Genomic DNA, 16,836 nt, shown 5'->3' with positions numbered 1-16,836 from the left:
GCGTCGTAAACAAACAAAGCGAGCGATTGCCAATTCGCGCACACAAAACGTTTGCTACGCCCTATCTGAACCCGGCCGAACTGCTCAACGCACTATTTGATTTATGCCCAAAGGTGTTGATAATTTGGTGTATTTACAGTTTATTGTCGCACTGCATACAGTCGAAACTTTTCACCTTAACTTTACAATGTTTGCACATGCAAAACACAGTCCAAACAGCAGATACATGCATACAGATAAAAATCATAATAATACTTGCACAAATACAAGGAGTACAAACACTAGATTAATTTACAAAAATAGTTTGTAATCGTTCAAAATGAGAGCTCTTTCCAGCACTTGCAGGAGGTCTTTAACTTATTAGACACATTCAGCTAAATCGGAGCGTTGGGTGGCTGGTTAACTGCCTATAGCCTGATAGATACTGCTGCTGCCCATCGATTTCTGGATGCCGAAAATCACACTGTAATTGAAATGCACTGTAGTTACTTTAAATCTTTGAGCTAAACTACAAATTAGTACTTACGCTATGAGAGTGTAGCACACAAAATAGAGGGCCGCACTGATAAAGTTAAAGGCTCCGGGATAATATTCCAACGTTGCCTTGTAGACGGTTGTGTACAGAGGAGCAGCTCCCAGCGGAGAAACCGATTCCATCGAGGTGGTTAGGGCGAAAATTTTACCTTAATTGTATGAGATTTTTCAAGTTAATTGCGCGCACACGCTTCGCTAATTGTTATAATCGACTTACCCACTTCCGTGGCGGGCGCAACATGCGAGAGAATAGCACGGCACATGGGTCCCATGACGCCGCGCATCATTCCCAGCGTCATGCCCAGGTACATCTCCTGCCAGTAAACGGCTGTGGCCCTCACCGTGCTCTCCAGGACACAACAGGCCAGGGACAGCATCGCCATGGTTACGATGGACATCTTCAGGACACGGCGCAGCACCACCATGCCGACGATGCTGCCCACAATCTGGATCACGATGCGGGAGGCGTTGAACAGGCTGAAGTCCTTAATGGTCCAGTTGAACTGCTCCTGCATGAACATGTAGTTTACAGTGCCCTCACCCTCTGTAAGCAATAGTTGGATTAGGTTTGTTTGGAATGCAAAAGTATGCTTTTAAATACCCATATCGAATATGGCTATCGTAAGCGCAATCATAGTAAGCCAGATGATGGCACGATCAAAGTTGGGTCGTCTCTTAAAGCAGGTGCGTACCAGATCCTTGACCAAATCAAAACGGAAGAATTCACGGATTCGCGACTGGAATAGGAAAAATATAAGTTAGCTTTGTATCCGCTTTTAGGAAAAGAAGCTACATACTCCTGAATGTATATCCGCCGGATTCAAACTTTCGGGCACAAACAAAAATACGAAGAGCAAAGCTAGAGTCATCAGGATACCAGCAATGGAAAATAAGGTCAGGGCATTGGTGGCGGCATAGATGTAACCGCTGGCCACATTGCCCATCATCATGCCAGCGCAAAGGGATGCCTCGTTGAGAACCATTCTATAAAAGTTGGGAGTGAAAGTAAATAAATAAACATTAAAGATTCTCCACTCACCTCAAAGCCTTCTTTCGTTCCTTGGCCACATCGGATATGTAGCAATAGATCCCCGTAATTAAGGCGCAAGTTCCGCCGCTTAGGACCGAAGGAACTGAGGAAAGGAGGAACCACCATGGGCTGATATTGGTGGACATGGTTACATAGGTGATAACTATCAGTATGAGTGCGCCACTGAGGTAACCTTGAAAGACGAGAAATCAGTTCTTGTTTTACGAATATTGTACCATTACCAACCCGTAAACGTTGTCAGCAGAATGGGTCTCCTTCCGAACTTGTCGGACCAGGGACCCAGGAATAGACTCGCAAAGGCTGGTATTATGCTCTCGAGCAAAGAGGTTGTCATCATGATATTCGCCGAGTACGTTTGGACGATAACCTCGACTTCCTGAAAAACAGAAGTTCAGTTTAGAACAATGCACAACTGTGGATCCCGCTTTGCATGAGTCATTATGGCAAGCTTAATTCTATAATTATAAATAATTCGCTTGACTAGAGTTCGATACTACTTCGAAATTTAGACACAAAGGTTTTTTGTTTACATTGCTTTTTGCCCGTTGATAAGCCTTGAATGTCTGTTCCAAATACCTTATCTCTTAGCACTAAACAATGGAAGTTTTGCATTAGATTAAACCGATTTGTTTCATTGATTTTGCTTTGTCACGTCGGTTGCTGTGATACTCCGAATAAGTGGGTCGCTTCCATGGAGAATATATCAATCTCAGCGTGTCATATACGTACTTTGAGATACAGCAGCAGTTACAGTGGTGTTAAATTATAAACATTGTATTTATGGGGGCGTATGAGTTTAAATTTTATAATTTAATTGCTGCTAATGATTTCGACAACCCAATTGAATATTACCAAAATACATTCTTTAGAAACCCCTACTTCTCAGTGCTATTTTTCTGATCATTGCTATACACACATCACAAACCCGAAACGCCCCACAGAACAGCAAAACAATTCGTTTAGAGATAAAAACTTTTCAAGCAAAAACCAGGCACGCCAGTAGCAACAACACAAAGTGCAGATATATAGTATATGAATGTACTTACTTTATCCGCCGCCGATCCGCGATCAATGCCCAGCAACGGCTCACATTGCGTGGCATTAAATTTCTCGATGGTGACGCAGGTCTGGTAGAGGATCTGATTTTGATAAACCGCCGCTAAAACAGACAACAGACATAATTGAATTAATGCACCGATCCCCAAGATTTTCCCTCCGCTTGTCATACCAATTAAATATCTGGCAAAGAAGATGAGAAAAACTGCGGGCTCCAGGATAAACCATCGATAGCTGCTATAGTCATGCGGCGGAGGTGGGGGCACTGGCGATGGGTCCACCTGCTCACTGCTGGCCGCAGAGGAGGCGTCCAGAATGCGTGGCGGCGCATCTTCGCCAGCCTCCACGTCGCTCACCAAGGCATCCGTGTCTGATCGGGGCATTCTGCCGATCCGTTCGGTTCCGTTCCCTTCCCGACTTGGTAGTTATCGCACGCGGAACTCGGGGATCCGACTGCCACCAGACTACTGGAGATAATGGATTAGCAATTCATTTGCCAGAATCGGAATGCAGCGCAGTTTTTCTTATTACGACTTCCAAACGCCACTGAGGTTTTTCAGGCACTAAAGCTTCGCTGCTCTGTCACTGATTAACGTGGATTTATCGTTGTTAAATTCACTAGTAATGTATATTAGTTTCACCAACGCAGTTGCCTGTATTTTTCCCTTTTTTATGAGTGTCGTCTTTTTTTATAAACTTTCTAAAGCAACAGCTGATTGCATCTGCTTCTTCTTTGTTATTGTTTTGATTTCGACTATCGATTTTAAATTTTTGGTGCTGCCAACTTGCTCTAGAAAAATACCGTTTATTTTTGTCCCATTTTTTACTGGTCAATTATTTCAATTTAAACTTAGTTTTAATAGCGGCGTCGGTCACGTTCTCCTCGCGAGTCTCGTTCCCGCTGATCATGACGACCGCGGTCGCGTTCCCGCTCCCTTTCCCGGCGATCCCTGTCGCCGTTCCTGTCACGCTCCCTTATCTTGTCCCGATCCTGGCGCTCTCTGTCCCGATCCTGGCGACCACTGCCGGTCTGCCGGCGGTCGTAGTCCTCGTTCTGGGTGTCCCGATTGCGCACCCGGTTTCGCTGGCGATCGTAGTCCTCCAGTTCGTCATAGTAGTCGCGGGAGCGGGCGTTGTTGCCCTGGCCAGATCTCCGGTCGCGCTCCCGACTGCGTGACCTGGACTTGGAGCGAGCTCTTCGCGGCCGTCGCACCGATGTTGAGTTATCCTTGGTGCGGTTGGCCTCGTCCGCCTTTTCCTCGTCGCTGGGTAGCTCATCGTCCAGATCCTCGTCCAGCACGGACACCTTGGGCTCGATCTCGTTGTTCTCCTCCAGAATGGAACGCTTCTGGATGCGGGGCAGTATGATGTCGCAGACACGGTCGTTGCGCAGCAGTTCGTCTATGTACTCGTCCATGTAGACGATCTCGAATTGGCCGGCGCGATTTTGGCGGCGCAACTTGCGGTTGTCGATGTACAGCGGTTCCAGGTACTTGTAGCAGTCCAGGGCCGCTCCCGTGAGCCGAAGATAGAAGGCGCCCAGGGCCCGCACATACTTGAACTCCTCGTTCTTGATGAATTCCACCACGATGTCCTTCTCCGGCTGAATCTGCAGCATCTTGAGCGTGAGACAGAGAAACTGAGTGGGCTTGATGTTGCCGCCGTAGACGCCGCCGACGAAACGCAACTCCATGGCCTTGTCCACGAGCAGCTCGGCGGTGAGGGCGAAGCACTGCTCCTTCCAGTACTTTGAGTCATATATCCGGGAGCGAATAATCTTCTCGATGAGGTACTGCGGGTTGGTGCCGTGCACGTTTTTAGCCTCCTTCACCGTGCGATTGGCCATTCTCGGTTGATTCCGGTTGCCTTGTCACGGTATGATTAGTTGGTCCCGCAATTCGATGGTGCTTGGTTTATGCCAGGCCGGTAAAACACGCAATTGCAGATTATATATTTATTTATTTTTCGGCGTTGCCCAGCCGGTGTGACCAGAGTGCGGTCAGTTAAAAATACCTACGGTCCAGAAAAAATACCAACTGCATACACAACTACGATGACAAGACCGATAGACAGACCAATCGGTATCGGGTGACGCATACGAACAACATCCGCAGACAACCAAGAAACGCAATTTAAGGAAAAAATCCAAATTTTTGCTTAGTCCGGGTGAAAAAGCAGACCAGCCAGGATGAGTTTCTTCGGGAAAATGTTTGGCGGCAAGAAGGAGGTGGCCCCCACCACCGGCGAGGCGATACAGAAGCTGCGCGAGACGGAGAACATGCTCATCAAAAAGCAGGAGTTCCTGGAGGCCAAGATCGAGGACGAGCTGAACATAGCTCGCAAGAATGCGTCCAAAAACAAAAGAGGTACGTGTGCGGCATGCGGAGGTCCTTGTTATCCAGTCAGCCACCAGTTGGGCCTGGGAAAATGACTCATTGCTTTGTTTTTGTTGCGGCCGTGAGGCCCCCAATTAATCAGCCCCCGCTGCTGCCCAGCAAATAGAACATTCAATAAAACAATCTATATTTCTTCGCCCTTCTCACCCGCATACCATTCGATGCCTGGACGTGTCCGCAAATCGCTAGAACGTAATATAAACATTCCTTTTGATAACCCAAAACAAACAAGCCGTAGAAGTAGAGTAATTCGAAACCACACATATCAAATTGGCCATATCATTTGTTTAATCTCGTCTTGGGATCCGGCTAATCTCCTTTTCTGTCACCTTTTCAGTGGCCCTGCAAGCCCTCAAGAAGAAGAAGCGCCTGGAGAAGCAGCTGCAGCAGATCGATGGCACCCTGTCCACCATTGAGATGCAGCGGGAGGCTTTGGAGAGCGCCAACACGAACACTGCCGTTTTGACCACAATGAAGAATGCCGCGGATGCCCTCAAAACAGCCCATCAGAACATGTGAGTCATAGATCAGCAGCAGCATATGTGCCAAGCACTAACTTTAACCCATTTACAGGGATGTGGACAAGGTGCACGACATGATGGACGATATTGCCGAGCAGCAGGACGTGGCCCGTGAGATTTCCGATGCCATTTCCAACCCAGTGGCCTTTGGGGCCGATCTCGACGATGAGGATCTCGAGCGGGAACTCGACGAGCTGGAGCAGGAGAACTTCGACAAGGAGATCATTGGTATTCCCGAGCCGGCGCCCACATTGCCCGAAGCGCCCACAGAAGATTTGCCCGAGAAGGCCAAGGAGAAGAAGAAGGCGGCCGCAACGACAGCTGTAGTGCCAGATGATGGTGAGTTTACTTGCAGCCTTTAAGTTTCTCGCTTCAATTCTTAACTCAACTTCATAACAGATGATCCAGACATGAAGCAGCTGCTGTCCTGGTCCAACTAAATTAAAGCGCTATCGAAATCTCCCCACTGTTCTGCATATTCACCCCCGACCCAATCTTCTTGTTTTAATTAAAAACAGATAATGTTAATTAAGCCAAATTTTAGTTTGAAGCGAAGGAGAGAAAAACAAGGCATTAATTCCTTTGGCAATCAAATGGGCAACAAAATAGGAATGTGATTTAACAAATAAACGAAAGGAGCATAGTCAGGCCACACATCAGCTAACATAGATACCCGCATCGAAAAAATATTGTACTTTTACATTTTGTTGGTACTATTTTGTGATTTTATTTGTTTATTTTGTTTAACGCAAATAAATGGCCGATTTGGTTGGCCGATAGCTGATTGCGGATCCAATATTCCAACCAACAAAAGCAGCTTTTTTGAAACACCAGCAATATGTTTTGTGGCACTCATATTCCCGCAGACTTAGCTTTGTATTGAACAATTCACATTAATAAAAGTAAGAAACCACTCGACTGCAACTGAATGCGAGAGGTACAAAGAAAGAATAAACCAAAATATTTTATTAAAACGGTTCTAATAAATCGGCGGATATGAAGCTTAGAAATTCTGATTTTTAAATCTTTTTATGGTCCTTTAGTTATGAAATTAATTTTATACTGACGCATGTGGGGGTTTTTTGATCAACCAAAAAAAATCCCCTTACCAATGCCCCACCGATTGAAACGAGTTTAACATTTAAGTTCCATACATTTAGGAGTAGCATTTTATTAAAAATCGATCGGTTGTACATCAATATCATTTCAACTATGGTTTGATTAATCTATGTACTACGGACTTGGCTAATTCGTGGTCAAGTGGGTTGGAAAGGAACAGGCACTCAGGTTTGCTGCCTCAGACTCTTCACATATCGCACCGGAACTTCGGGCAGGTAGACGCAGACAAAGAACATCAACGGTCCGAACAAAATCATGCAGATCAGCCAGTAGACCAAGCCCAAAATGGTGAGGGCGTCCATATAGGAAATAGGGTGGATCGATCGGACAGTACGTACAAATAAAGGGGTATTTGAATGTCTTGTGTGTATAATTGTAAATAAATAACTAGTATCACTAAACACCGGACTCGGCCAATGGAGATGGTGCAACAAGGCAAAAGGCTGTTGTTGCCGCTAGCGCTCCGATGTTCCTAATAGGGTTACAGATACAGCTGCAGGTCACTTGAGATACGGATCACGACTCATCCAAATGATGCTCCGATCCACAATAGTCTGGTATTCTTCAAGCGCGCCACCTAAAACGAATCGAAACGAGAGATGGTATTGCATCAGTTGCGGTTTTGGTGATTATTAACCCGACTGCGGATCTTACAGCGTGCTGAGAGTATGATTGCCCAATGGTTACTGACCAGCTGCTCCACTGAATCACGCACTTTATACCCATACCCCCTGGCCAGATCCACGCCCAGATCGGTTATTTTCGGGGCTATCCCCGGCCACTCACATTCTAAATACGGGACTTCCTCAGCTGTTCGCGGCGGCAGTTGATTCGCAACTGACTCTTAACTGGTTTTGCAGTTCCAGTCCAGATCCCCAACGTCCCCAAACATCAGGCTATCTCGCTCAGAACTCTGAGCCAGCCTAGGCCGAACAGCGCTCAAAACTCGGGCGTTCAAGGTAAGCTTACGAATCTATGACCGCATAAACTGGTTTGCCTGCCTCTATAGAGAACGTTTGGTTACGGTCTTTTGGCATTTAATTAATCACATTGATCGAGCTTTTAACCCCTGTCGTAATCGTCAATTGCAGGCATTGCACGGCTATCAGGGCTCCGAAATTACAGCAGCTACCAAACCATTTACACATGGATTTCCATGTGCTGTGACTGATTACTCAGTTGCAAGTAAACAAAGTAAACAAAGTAATAAACAGGAAATAAAAACCTCTTGAGCACTACATAAAAAAATAGCCACAGAGTTATAAAGCAAAGAATGGAACACAAAGATACCATTATAGATATACGCGTGTACTGGTAAAAGTGTTTTGAAAATCAACAACTTAAAAGGTCATTGATCAAGCAATTGCAATCTATCTTATCTACTTTTCGTATATTCTACTAAATATATAAAACCTCACAAAGGATAGGGAATCGATGGGAACCTAATGTATAGCTCAAAATATCAATACATGGATTGCAAAAGAACAACTTCGAAATTCCTATTCTTTAAATGTTGGTAGATACAAACTGTTTTATAGAGTTACAAGTTACAGAAGACTTTAGGCGACTCTATGTTCCATTTTATGTATAATTTTGATCATATCATCGACAATCCATCTTTATTTATATTTTAACTATCTGTAAGTTTTTTTAAATGGAAAATCTTTTAAATTTTTTAGAATATAAAAACAGAATGATGAATAATATAATAAGACTAGTAGATTGTATTATCTGAAAGTAAATCTAATCAACTGTGACTCATCTTTAGTATTACTTAACTATCTGCAAAATGACATGAAAAAAGTAAATATGATAGTATAATAAATGATCATGTATAGTAAATGAAAATACTGGACTTTGTCCGTGTTTAATGTTTTATAACTAACTGAAAATGCCCAAGAGAAAATAAATAAAGATGTTTCTATCTTATCTCCACCCTTGTTGTTCCCCACACTCAAAATATAGTTTTGTAACAAGAAACCCAACTTACATGATGTAAAAGTAGTTATCACTATCCTTGCGCTTCACATCGCATGGGTTTCCGCTCTTGCTGACCGTGGAGTTGGAGGGTCCTGGTTCGGGATCCGTCTGCTGGGAGCTGGTGCTCCAGCTCCGTCCCCAGCGGCTGCTGATGGAGGATCCGGGCACATTCGACTGCTGGCTGCTGGACAGATTTCCATCTTTGCTGGAACCGGCGAAGAACGACTTGACGCTATCCATGGTGCGACCCTCGCTGCGGATCTCGTTCCGATTGGCTGTGTGTATATGTATGTGTCGAGCCTCCAAAGAAACGCCCGAAATTGATAAAGCTAAAAATATATATGTGAAGACACCGTAATTTATTTATTTTGACTCTGAAATCTTGTTTTTTTCGGTGGGCTTGTGCCCCCCGAGCTGTTTCCAAGTGTGAGATCTTTCTTTTTTTGGCTGTCGAACGAGCTAGATTGATTTTGAATTCATTTATGGTGCAGTGGGAAAACAAGTCGAGTTATTGATAAGGTCTCTTGGTATACATTTATTATCATCGTATCTGCTCCAGGTGGTGCGGTGGCCATCTTGAAGGTTTCTGTTTGTTTTCACCGAGTGGTGCAGGGGTGGGGTCTTTTGTTTTCGAGTTAGGAGAGTATTTATAACACCGAGCAATGAGGTATTTCAAATTTACTGAGGCTGATCAAACAGGCTTCGATAAAATTGCACGTAAGTGGCAAGTGCGACGTAGTTTGATGTTTAAGCTGATTTGCTTTCAAATCTAAATATATAGGTGTTGCCGCGTACATATTATCAATTAGCAGTTCAAAACAGTTCACCGCCTAGGCTGATAATGTGGTTAGAAATCGACTGAAACACGCTTCGTTCACGGGAGCCATGGGAAATAGTTAGGTTCATAGATTTTCGGGTTAGTTTTCAGTTGGTTAGTAAGGTTAGCCTTGAAAAACCACCTAATGATAAGAGTTGCGAGGTCAACCCAGCCAACCCACTGACCTACCTCAAATGCTCACTTGCCACTTGCACTGCAGGCTTTAAATCCAATTAATTTTTGACACGATTTCTCCGACTTCGCTCAGTGCACTCCCACAAAAACAGAAACAACAACAATAGCAGCACGGTCACTTCACTTCCAGTCGAGCAGAGAGAACTGTGAACCGTTTTGCACAATGTCTGCGATCGCACTGAAAACGAAACAAGGCACGGCATCGGCATCGGAATCGAGTCTTTTTAGTTTTAATCAATTTTAAATGCGAAGGCGTCGGGTTTTGTCTGGGTGTGTGTGTGAGTGGGTCTACCACGCATGCACCCATACAAACCACACGAGTGCACAGAAACAAATCTTGTGTATATCGGTTAAACATTTTTTAAAATCAAGAATTTGAACATGCTTGATTAGTTTAAATCTAAGTTCATACTTAACAAACCCATTATACCAAGCTGACTTTTTGAAATCTATTACCCACATTTTCTATATAAATTTAGCAAGACTCGTACAGTGTATCGAAACCAAGCAAAGGTTTTTAACTCTAATTTAATTATTTCTGATATTGTAGTTTTAATGTTGTATTATTTATGCTTTCTAACAATACAAATCTTTTAATTGCCTTGCGAAATAAAAAGAGACAATGAAACTGGGATGTATAATCTTAATTTTATGTTTTTTTTAGTGTATGCTAGCTAATCCAGTGTGTATTTTCCATGAGTATCTTTGGATGTTGCCATCGTCTGGAAAGCGTCTGGTTTCTGTTGGTACCTGACTTTCCGAGTCAGTTTTCTAGTTTGTTTTGATCGCAGTTTCTTTTCAGTGATTCTGTCTTTAGAGTCTGTTTTTGGCTGCATCTGTTTTGGCAGCTAAATTCACATTCTACCTGGTTCATCATAGAGCAGCCTTGCCAACGAACTTCCGCCCTTGCTCTTTGTTTCACTTTTCTGTGGACTTTGGACCCTCAGTTTTTCCTCTGTTTTGTAATGCTTGTTTGTACGCACTTACAGAAAAAATGAACGACCCGGTAAGTGCTCATTTTTAAATTGTATGACTTTCTTTATATGCCTTGGGTTTAGTCACTCCAGAATTCCGTAGCATTTTTATATTAAGAAATACAATTTATGATTCATTGACCTAATTTAGCAATGATATCTATTTTAGGAATTGACCCAATTGGATACCACCAATTCAGCAAAAAAAATTCTAAAAATTAAAACGATAAGAATTGATTATTTGTTGCTATCAATGTCAATTAAATTTAAAACAATTAGTTGTTCGCAAAGCTTTAACGGCTTTCTGCCAAAAGCTGTTGCAATATTTAAAACAAGTGGCAGTTCCGATAGCATTAACAGCTGTTACGACCAGGGCGGCACAGTGTGTTATCGCCCGATAGCTCCTTTGTTTTGATCTGTCGAAAAAGCAACTCTGTGTGGTCTCTCGCCAATTTAATTTTAGCAACTTTTTTACGAAACAAAGATTAAATAATTAACGCAGTTTTCTGCACACTAAATGCCAAATACTTATAAAAGACTGCCCAACCGCGAAAAGTGTCGTCCGTGAAGCAGCACAGAGAGGGGGAAAACAAAGTGCCAAGTCAAAGGGGACACAGGAGAAGAGCGACCCAAACACCAGACAAAACCTCTTAAAACTCGGGTCGTGACCTGCCGAAGGGCCAGCGAGAGCGGCTTTAGACATGGGCAACGCCAGCTCCTCAGTGCACATGCAGCGCGAGCGCCACAAGTCGACCGACTTGTCCACGCCGAGCTCTCCCGCACACTTCCGCGACTCGGTTGGTGGAGCAGGGGGCGGGGGAGGAGGAGCGGTACAGGGCGGGAGTGCTGGCGCAGCAGCTTTGGTGGGCGGTGCAGTAGCGGGGGCGGGAGGAGGCGGGGGCGGAGGCCAAGCTTTCTCGTTCGACAAAAAACATACGGCAGTCTTGAACGAGGGCTCGTCGCAAGAAGACGACGACCCGTACTACACGGGAACTGCAACTGGATCCAACAGGCGCACCGCCGACGAGACGTCATCCTCAGCGGTTCACCGAGAGCGATCCAGCATGGAGCACAACGAGGAGGAGGAGGAGCCGGGCACGGAACCACCGGAGCCCGGATCTCAGTTGGTCAGCGAGGAGGACGACATTCGGAAGACGGCTCTGCCCACCGTGCTGCGCTGGGATGGCGGCGGCAAGAACGTAACCATCTCGGGCACCTTCAGCGACTGGAAGCCCATCACGATGGTCCGCAGCCACCAGAATTTTGTGACCATTATTGATCTGCCCGAGGGAGACCACCAGTATAAGTTCTGCGTGGACGGCGAGTGGAAGCACGATCCCAAGCTGGTCAGTTTCTTGTGCTTTAGGAGGAAAATCAATAAAGTGGGCTCAGTTTTTTTCGTGTGTTTACGATTCGGGCGCCCGAATGACGCAGTTAACGATTTTCGCCCGCGTTGTGTAATCGGCGTAAACAAACCGAAGTCCCCCAGTAATCAGTAGTGGATTTCAATTGGGTTCAGAGATGCTCATCCGGCGAGCTCTAGCTATTTTATCGGAAGCCTTTATTAAAGCGATCTGTGAGCAGTGTTATCAGTAAAGCAATTGAAATTTTAAATTAGCGTTTGGTAAACAAAAGGCCTTCGGAGCTAAACTTGTTTTAAAACACAACTTAAAAGTAGATGACGGTAACCTTGTGCTATAAAACTAACTATATTCAGAGAACCAAAGTAAAATTTACTTTCTCTTTAAATATTCTTAGTTAATTTTTTTTACAACTTAAAAATGTATATAAGTAAACAACGGAAAGCGGGCTAATCAGGAAAACAACCAATTCAATATTCTTATTGGCGTTAAAATTCAATTCCATAAACTTAAACAGTTGCCAAATTTTTATATAGATTTCAAATTCATTTTAAATAGTGTTAATCGAATTTATATTTATTTTATTTGGATGCAATCGTAAAACTAATCTCGTAACCTTTAAACCGTTTTAAATAGTTTTTAAAGCCTTTCAACTTGTATAATAATCGAAAGCTACAAAGGTTTAGAAGAAAAAGGCGAACCTCATTGAGAATATCTAAGCTAATTGCTTTAGTTATCAAACAATTTAGTCTCCACCATTTTTCAACTTGTCATAAAATATATTTTTAAAGTGCTTCTGTAAGCAAATCAAAAGCCAACTACTCATAGAAAATATTCCACGGAATTTTACTGCGAAAGCAAGTATCGCTATCAATTCTACTCAGCAAAATGAAACAAGTTATTGCCTAAAATAAAATATTGACCTCTGCCTACTTACAGAAAATGTTCTACGCAATTTGCTTTTCATCGCATGTGTATAGTATATATACATGTGTATAGTAACTATACAATCGCGTAAGATTATTGCTTACAATTATACTTTCACACAATGTTCAGTCCAATTTCTGTCTATCGCACATATTGCTATCCAATTTCATGAGTTTTATTGAACTCTACGAAAGGGCCCCTGTTATTGGCTACAATTATATACATATGGGAACTGCCCATGAATGGCACGCAACAGAGACCCTATGCATTAGTTATTTCTCAGGCACTGTTTACACAGCTATTATTACTCATCGGTTTGCAATTTCAGAAAAGCGTTGAGAACGACGAGGGACAACGAAATAACTTGGTGTCCGTGCGGGAATCCGATTTCGAGGTGTTCCAGGCGCTGGCCAAAGACAGTGAGAACGTGACCAACTTCGCGGAGAAGGAGTACACGCAGGAGGTGCCCCAAGTGAAGCCCTGGGAGAAGGTGTCCGGCCCACCCGTCTTGCCGCCCCACTTGCTGCAGGTCATCCTCAACAAGGACACACCGCTTTCGGTAGGTATTCCTAGTGCTTTGCCGGATGCCCCCCTTAATGTTATCTCCGTTTACTCCCAGTGCGAACCCACTTTGCTGCCGGAACCCAACCATGTGATGCTGAACCACTTGTACGCACTGTCCATCAAGGATGGCGTCATGGTGCTGAGTGCCACGCATCGGTATCGCAAGAAGTACGTCACGACGCTGCTCTACAAGCCCATTTAGGCCACTTGCAATTGGTATTTTAGCTATAGGAACCTGGTTTTTACGAGGGGGTAATCCTGGGTCGACTCGGGAAATACCCCAAACCCAATTCGTCTCGCTTGTCAAATCTACTATATTATGCAGTGAAAGTGTTTTATTTTTCTCTTTATTAAGCGTTGTATTTTTTTAGTTATAAATATACGGAACTTGTAAAAATATAAGATTATTGCATTGTGTCATAAATATTTGTATTTGAATTCACCACTACTAATCGTAAGGCTTTTTGCATTTTCAAGATGATATGTCATTAGTGTCACGGTCTAAGAATAATTTAGGCATCTATCCGTATTGACTGACAATTTGGTTCCCTATTCGCTGTCTTAGATTATAACAACACTTTGGATTTTGATCAATGTTTCATATCACATGTGTACGAAGGTCCTCGCTCACGGAAATCTATCGGAATACATTCGCGAATTACTATGTATTTAACTGGAAAACCTAGCTGGACAAAAACTTAGCAAGGGTATTGAGCCTCTTTCACATCAGCTTGACCTTGTGGTCCAACTGGTCGGATTCCATTTTCTTGGCCAGCAGCAGCGGCGAGGAGGAGGCCAGCGCCACCGTCTGCTTGGCCAAGAATCGCTCGTGCATCTTGTTGGACGTGTGCTGGAACTCGCCGTCCTCGTCGAACAGAGCCTTGGTGAAGTACTCCTGGAACAGGCGGCCCATGTACTGGTCCTTGGTGGACGGCCACCAGCCCTCGAGGAAGCCGATGTGGCCGCCACGGGCCGTAATGATGATGGCCACATGGGTGCACTGGTTGGCCGCCTTGATGGGGATGGCATCGAGCGGCTGGAACGGATCATCGGCAGCACTCAGGCACAGCAGCGGCACGGAGATGTGGTCCAGTTTGTTGTGCAGCGTGGCATCCGAGTAGTAGTCATTCACATGGGCATAGCCGAACTGCTTGGCCGTGAACAGCTCGTCGAACTCCTTGATGGTCGTGCAGCGCAATATTCGCTGAATGTCGATGTCGGAGTCCTGGTAAATGTCCCTGTAGATATCCAGATGGTTGCGCAATGTGCGGCACAGACTGCCAGCCAAATGGCGTCCCAGCAGGCTGTTGATCACCGGCTTTTCAATGCTAGCGCTGCCCTTGTGCACGTCCCACGGCACCGAGATGATCTTGGCCGCCGACAGAAGGCTCCTGGCCTCGTCGCTCTTGCGGGCCAGATAGTTTCCCAGGATCAAGCCACCCATGGAGATGCCTGTGGCTCCCAGCTTACAATGCTCGGGAAGGCTGCGACGCACATGCTGGACGACCTCGCACAGATCCTCGCAGTTGGCGGCGCAGTAGAGACGAGGGGTTTTCAGCTCGATGCCGCCAAGTCCGCGATTGTTGAACACCACCACCCGCATGCCAGCCTGCTGGGCGGCAAAGACCAGGCACTTAATGTACTCAGCTTGCGACTCACCGGTGAGGCCCGGCAAGATGAGGATGCATGGAGAGCTGGCCTCACAGCCCTCCTCCATCCAGTCCAGGGCCACCTCGCCGCCGTCCTTCAGCGTGAGGATCTCGCGGCGGTAGTTGACGTGCGGCAGACTCTTGGAGCGCAGCAGGCTCGCAAGGACGGTCTGGGCACGGCTCTCCACGCACCAGAAGGTGGGCCAGTACTTGTTCTCCAGCGTCGGCACCTTGCGGATCAGATACTGCTTGAACGGCCCGTCCGAACAGGCGATAATCGGTCGCTGTAATTGCAAGCCCAATTTGGTGATTAGTCGCGCACCGGACGTGATGCAATCGCTGAAATTACACTCACCTTGACCACCTGGATTAGATAATAGACCACATAGGCCACCACCGCCATGCCCAAGACGTGGAGGCGCGGCAGGTTGGACAGGTAGGCGTACATCGAGTAGAACATGGCGTCGTGTTCTGAATGAAGGCTCCGCACTGGAGGTTTGGAAGTCTTTGCTGCCCAGGAAAGCGAGCTGGAATAGCGAACAAGCCACAAATGAAATGAGTTACAGCGCGGCGCGACTTGTTAGCGGTATGAATGGGCTTTAGCGGTCTAATAAGTACAAGGTGCATATCTAATCGCCGCGCGCTAATGTATGCACATGGATTCTGATTGAACGAGTGGTCGTCCGTATCAAAGGCAGACGTCACACGCCCCGGAAAGGGGACAGGCAGGCGGGACGCGGGACGGTACAGGCGGAACGGGTTCAGGTACACTTGGCTCTTGGCTCGTATACGGCGCTTATCGCTCACTCACAGCAGATCTCGACGGTGGGCTTGGGCTGGTACTGATACGGGCACTGATACGGGTATTGGTTTCTGCTGCTGCTGCTGATAGAAGCCTCTTCCGGCGGACGGGCGGCGGACATCGTGTCCGGGGCCAAGGAGCTCGGACACGGAGCGGTACATGGCCAACTTGTGGCCGGTGGATGGACCACGGACAAGGGCGCACAGCATGGCGACTCTAAACTAACGTCTACAACTATAGCAGTGTGCTAGAACCGAGGGTTTACGGTCTGGGGGCTCTGCCGATTGTGGTGACTGGCATTACGTTCCAGAGTTTGGGGGGCTTACCTTGAAAAGAGGGTGAAAATAAAAGAATAAATACAAATTTAGACAAGGCGACTTGAAAAAAACCTGTGACGGGGCTGTGACACAAATCGAAACTAAGTCCGCAGTGGACAGATAGTATCTATGAGTATTGGATTGACCCCGGGTTTCGGTGTCGGTTTTGGTTTCGGGTTCGGTTTCGGACTTCTCCTCGGCGTCATCACGTGCAGCAACAAAAGAATGGGCGGAGTGGGTGGTGAATGGTGCTCTATTGATTCGCCTGGTTCAGTGGGTGCAGGTAATTACCGTGCCAAGTATGACGGAATCGAAATCCAAACTATAGTATAGTAATTCGCGGTCGCAATTCGCAGAGCTGTAGTACAGGAACTTTTCAAAGGCAAGCGGTTTTAGGTGCACGCACTTATGTAATTTTGTAAAAAATATTATGCATTTTTTGTGCGGCTGGCGAGAGGGAATAAGGAACCTTGAACAAAACGACTGGGATGCAAAGAAACTTCAAGAAAACTATGAAGGCCGAAAAATGTAAACACACCGTGGGACGCCAAATCAAAAAATGTGTGTTGCAGA

General features: G+C 45.6%; 7 protein-coding genes across 13 annotated transcripts; 2 read left to right on the top strand and 5 right to left on the bottom strand.

Annotated features, from left to right (window-relative positions):
- Positions 1 to 123: 123 nt before the first annotated feature.
- Positions 124 to 3,334, bottom strand: LOC128255011 (proton-coupled folate transporter). The gene is made up of 10 exons (XM_052984435.1): positions 3,173 to 3,334; positions 2,814 to 3,108; positions 2,632 to 2,744; positions 1,811 to 1,961; positions 1,574 to 1,757; positions 1,332 to 1,518; positions 1,136 to 1,271; positions 752 to 1,078; positions 527 to 683; positions 124 to 463 (listed from the first exon to the last, which is right to left on the bottom strand). Exons 2-10 carry the CDS (start codon positions 3,022 to 3,024, stop codon positions 400 to 402), a joined length of 1,530 nt encoding a protein of 509 aa, XP_052840395.1. The 5' UTR covers positions 3,025 to 3,108; positions 3,173 to 3,334; the 3' UTR covers positions 124 to 399.
- On the bottom strand, positions 3,138 to 4,638 carry LOC128255020 (pre-mRNA-splicing factor 38). Its single transcript, XM_052984451.1, has one exon. It carries the CDS (start codon positions 4,485 to 4,487, stop codon positions 3,498 to 3,500), a length of 990 nt encoding a protein of 329 aa, XP_052840411.1. The 5' UTR covers positions 4,488 to 4,638; the 3' UTR covers positions 3,138 to 3,497.
- Positions 4,639 to 4,711: 73 nt separating this feature from the next.
- Positions 4,712 to 6,568, top strand: LOC128255024 (charged multivesicular body protein 4c). The gene is made up of 4 exons (XM_052984456.1): positions 4,712 to 5,007; positions 5,375 to 5,552; positions 5,611 to 5,897; positions 5,958 to 6,568. The coding sequence occupies exons 1-4, from the start codon at positions 4,830 to 4,832 to the stop codon at positions 5,996 to 5,998; spliced, it is 684 nt and encodes a 227-aa protein (XP_052840416.1). The 5' UTR covers positions 4,712 to 4,829; the 3' UTR covers positions 5,999 to 6,568.
- Positions 6,569 to 6,698: 130 nt separating this feature from the next.
- On the bottom strand, positions 6,699 to 6,981 carry LOC128255037 (uncharacterized). The gene has a single exon (XM_052984470.1). It carries the CDS (start codon positions 6,977 to 6,979, stop codon positions 6,842 to 6,844), a length of 138 nt encoding a protein of 45 aa, XP_052840430.1. The 5' UTR covers positions 6,980 to 6,981; the 3' UTR covers positions 6,699 to 6,841.
- Positions 6,982 to 7,028: 47 nt separating this feature from the next.
- On the bottom strand, positions 7,029 to 9,863 carry LOC128255035 (uncharacterized). The gene is made up of 3 exons (XM_052984469.1): positions 9,664 to 9,863; positions 8,668 to 8,986; positions 7,029 to 7,254 (listed from the first exon to the last, which is right to left on the bottom strand). Exons 2-3 carry the CDS (start codon positions 8,895 to 8,897, stop codon positions 7,242 to 7,244), a joined length of 243 nt encoding a protein of 80 aa, XP_052840429.1. The 5' UTR covers positions 8,898 to 8,986; positions 9,664 to 9,863; the 3' UTR covers positions 7,029 to 7,241.
- A 1,181-nt stretch (positions 9,864 to 11,044) lies between these two features.
- Positions 11,045 to 13,919, top strand: LOC128255019 (5'-AMP-activated protein kinase subunit beta-1). The gene is made up of 3 exons (XM_052984450.1): positions 11,045 to 11,989; positions 13,260 to 13,490; positions 13,551 to 13,919. The coding sequence occupies exons 1-3, from the start codon at positions 11,345 to 11,347 to the stop codon at positions 13,695 to 13,697; spliced, it is 1,023 nt and encodes a 340-aa protein (XP_052840410.1). The 5' UTR covers positions 11,045 to 11,344; the 3' UTR covers positions 13,698 to 13,919.
- Positions 13,821 to 16,820, bottom strand: LOC128255007 (phospholipase ABHD3). Of its 7 annotated transcripts, none has more exons than XM_052984419.1 (4): positions 16,336 to 16,795; positions 15,956 to 16,272; positions 15,500 to 15,671; positions 13,821 to 15,428 (listed from the first exon to the last, which is right to left on the bottom strand). In XM_052984419.1, exons 2-4 carry the CDS (start codon positions 16,153 to 16,155, stop codon positions 14,217 to 14,219), a joined length of 1,584 nt encoding a protein of 527 aa, XP_052840379.1. In that variant the 5' UTR covers positions 16,156 to 16,272; positions 16,336 to 16,795; the 3' UTR covers positions 13,821 to 14,216. The 7 variants fall into 7 exon arrangements, with proteins under 7 accessions (XP_052840379.1, XP_052840380.1, XP_052840381.1 ...); XM_052984420.1 differs by having other exon boundaries at positions 16,555 to 16,795; XM_052984421.1 differs by having other exon boundaries at positions 15,956 to 16,267; positions 16,555 to 16,795.
- Between the last annotated feature and the right edge of the window lie 16 nt (positions 16,821 to 16,836).

The sequence above is a fragment of the Drosophila gunungcola genome, assembly GCF_025200985.1.
Source record: "Drosophila gunungcola strain Sukarami chromosome 2R unlocalized genomic scaffold, Dgunungcola_SK_2 000006F, whole genome shotgun sequence".
Classification (NCBI taxonomy): domain Eukaryota; kingdom Metazoa; phylum Arthropoda; class Insecta; order Diptera; family Drosophilidae; genus Drosophila; species Drosophila gunungcola.
Note: the sequence above shows the minus strand (reverse complement) of the source record. Positions and strands in the feature narration are given on the sequence as shown.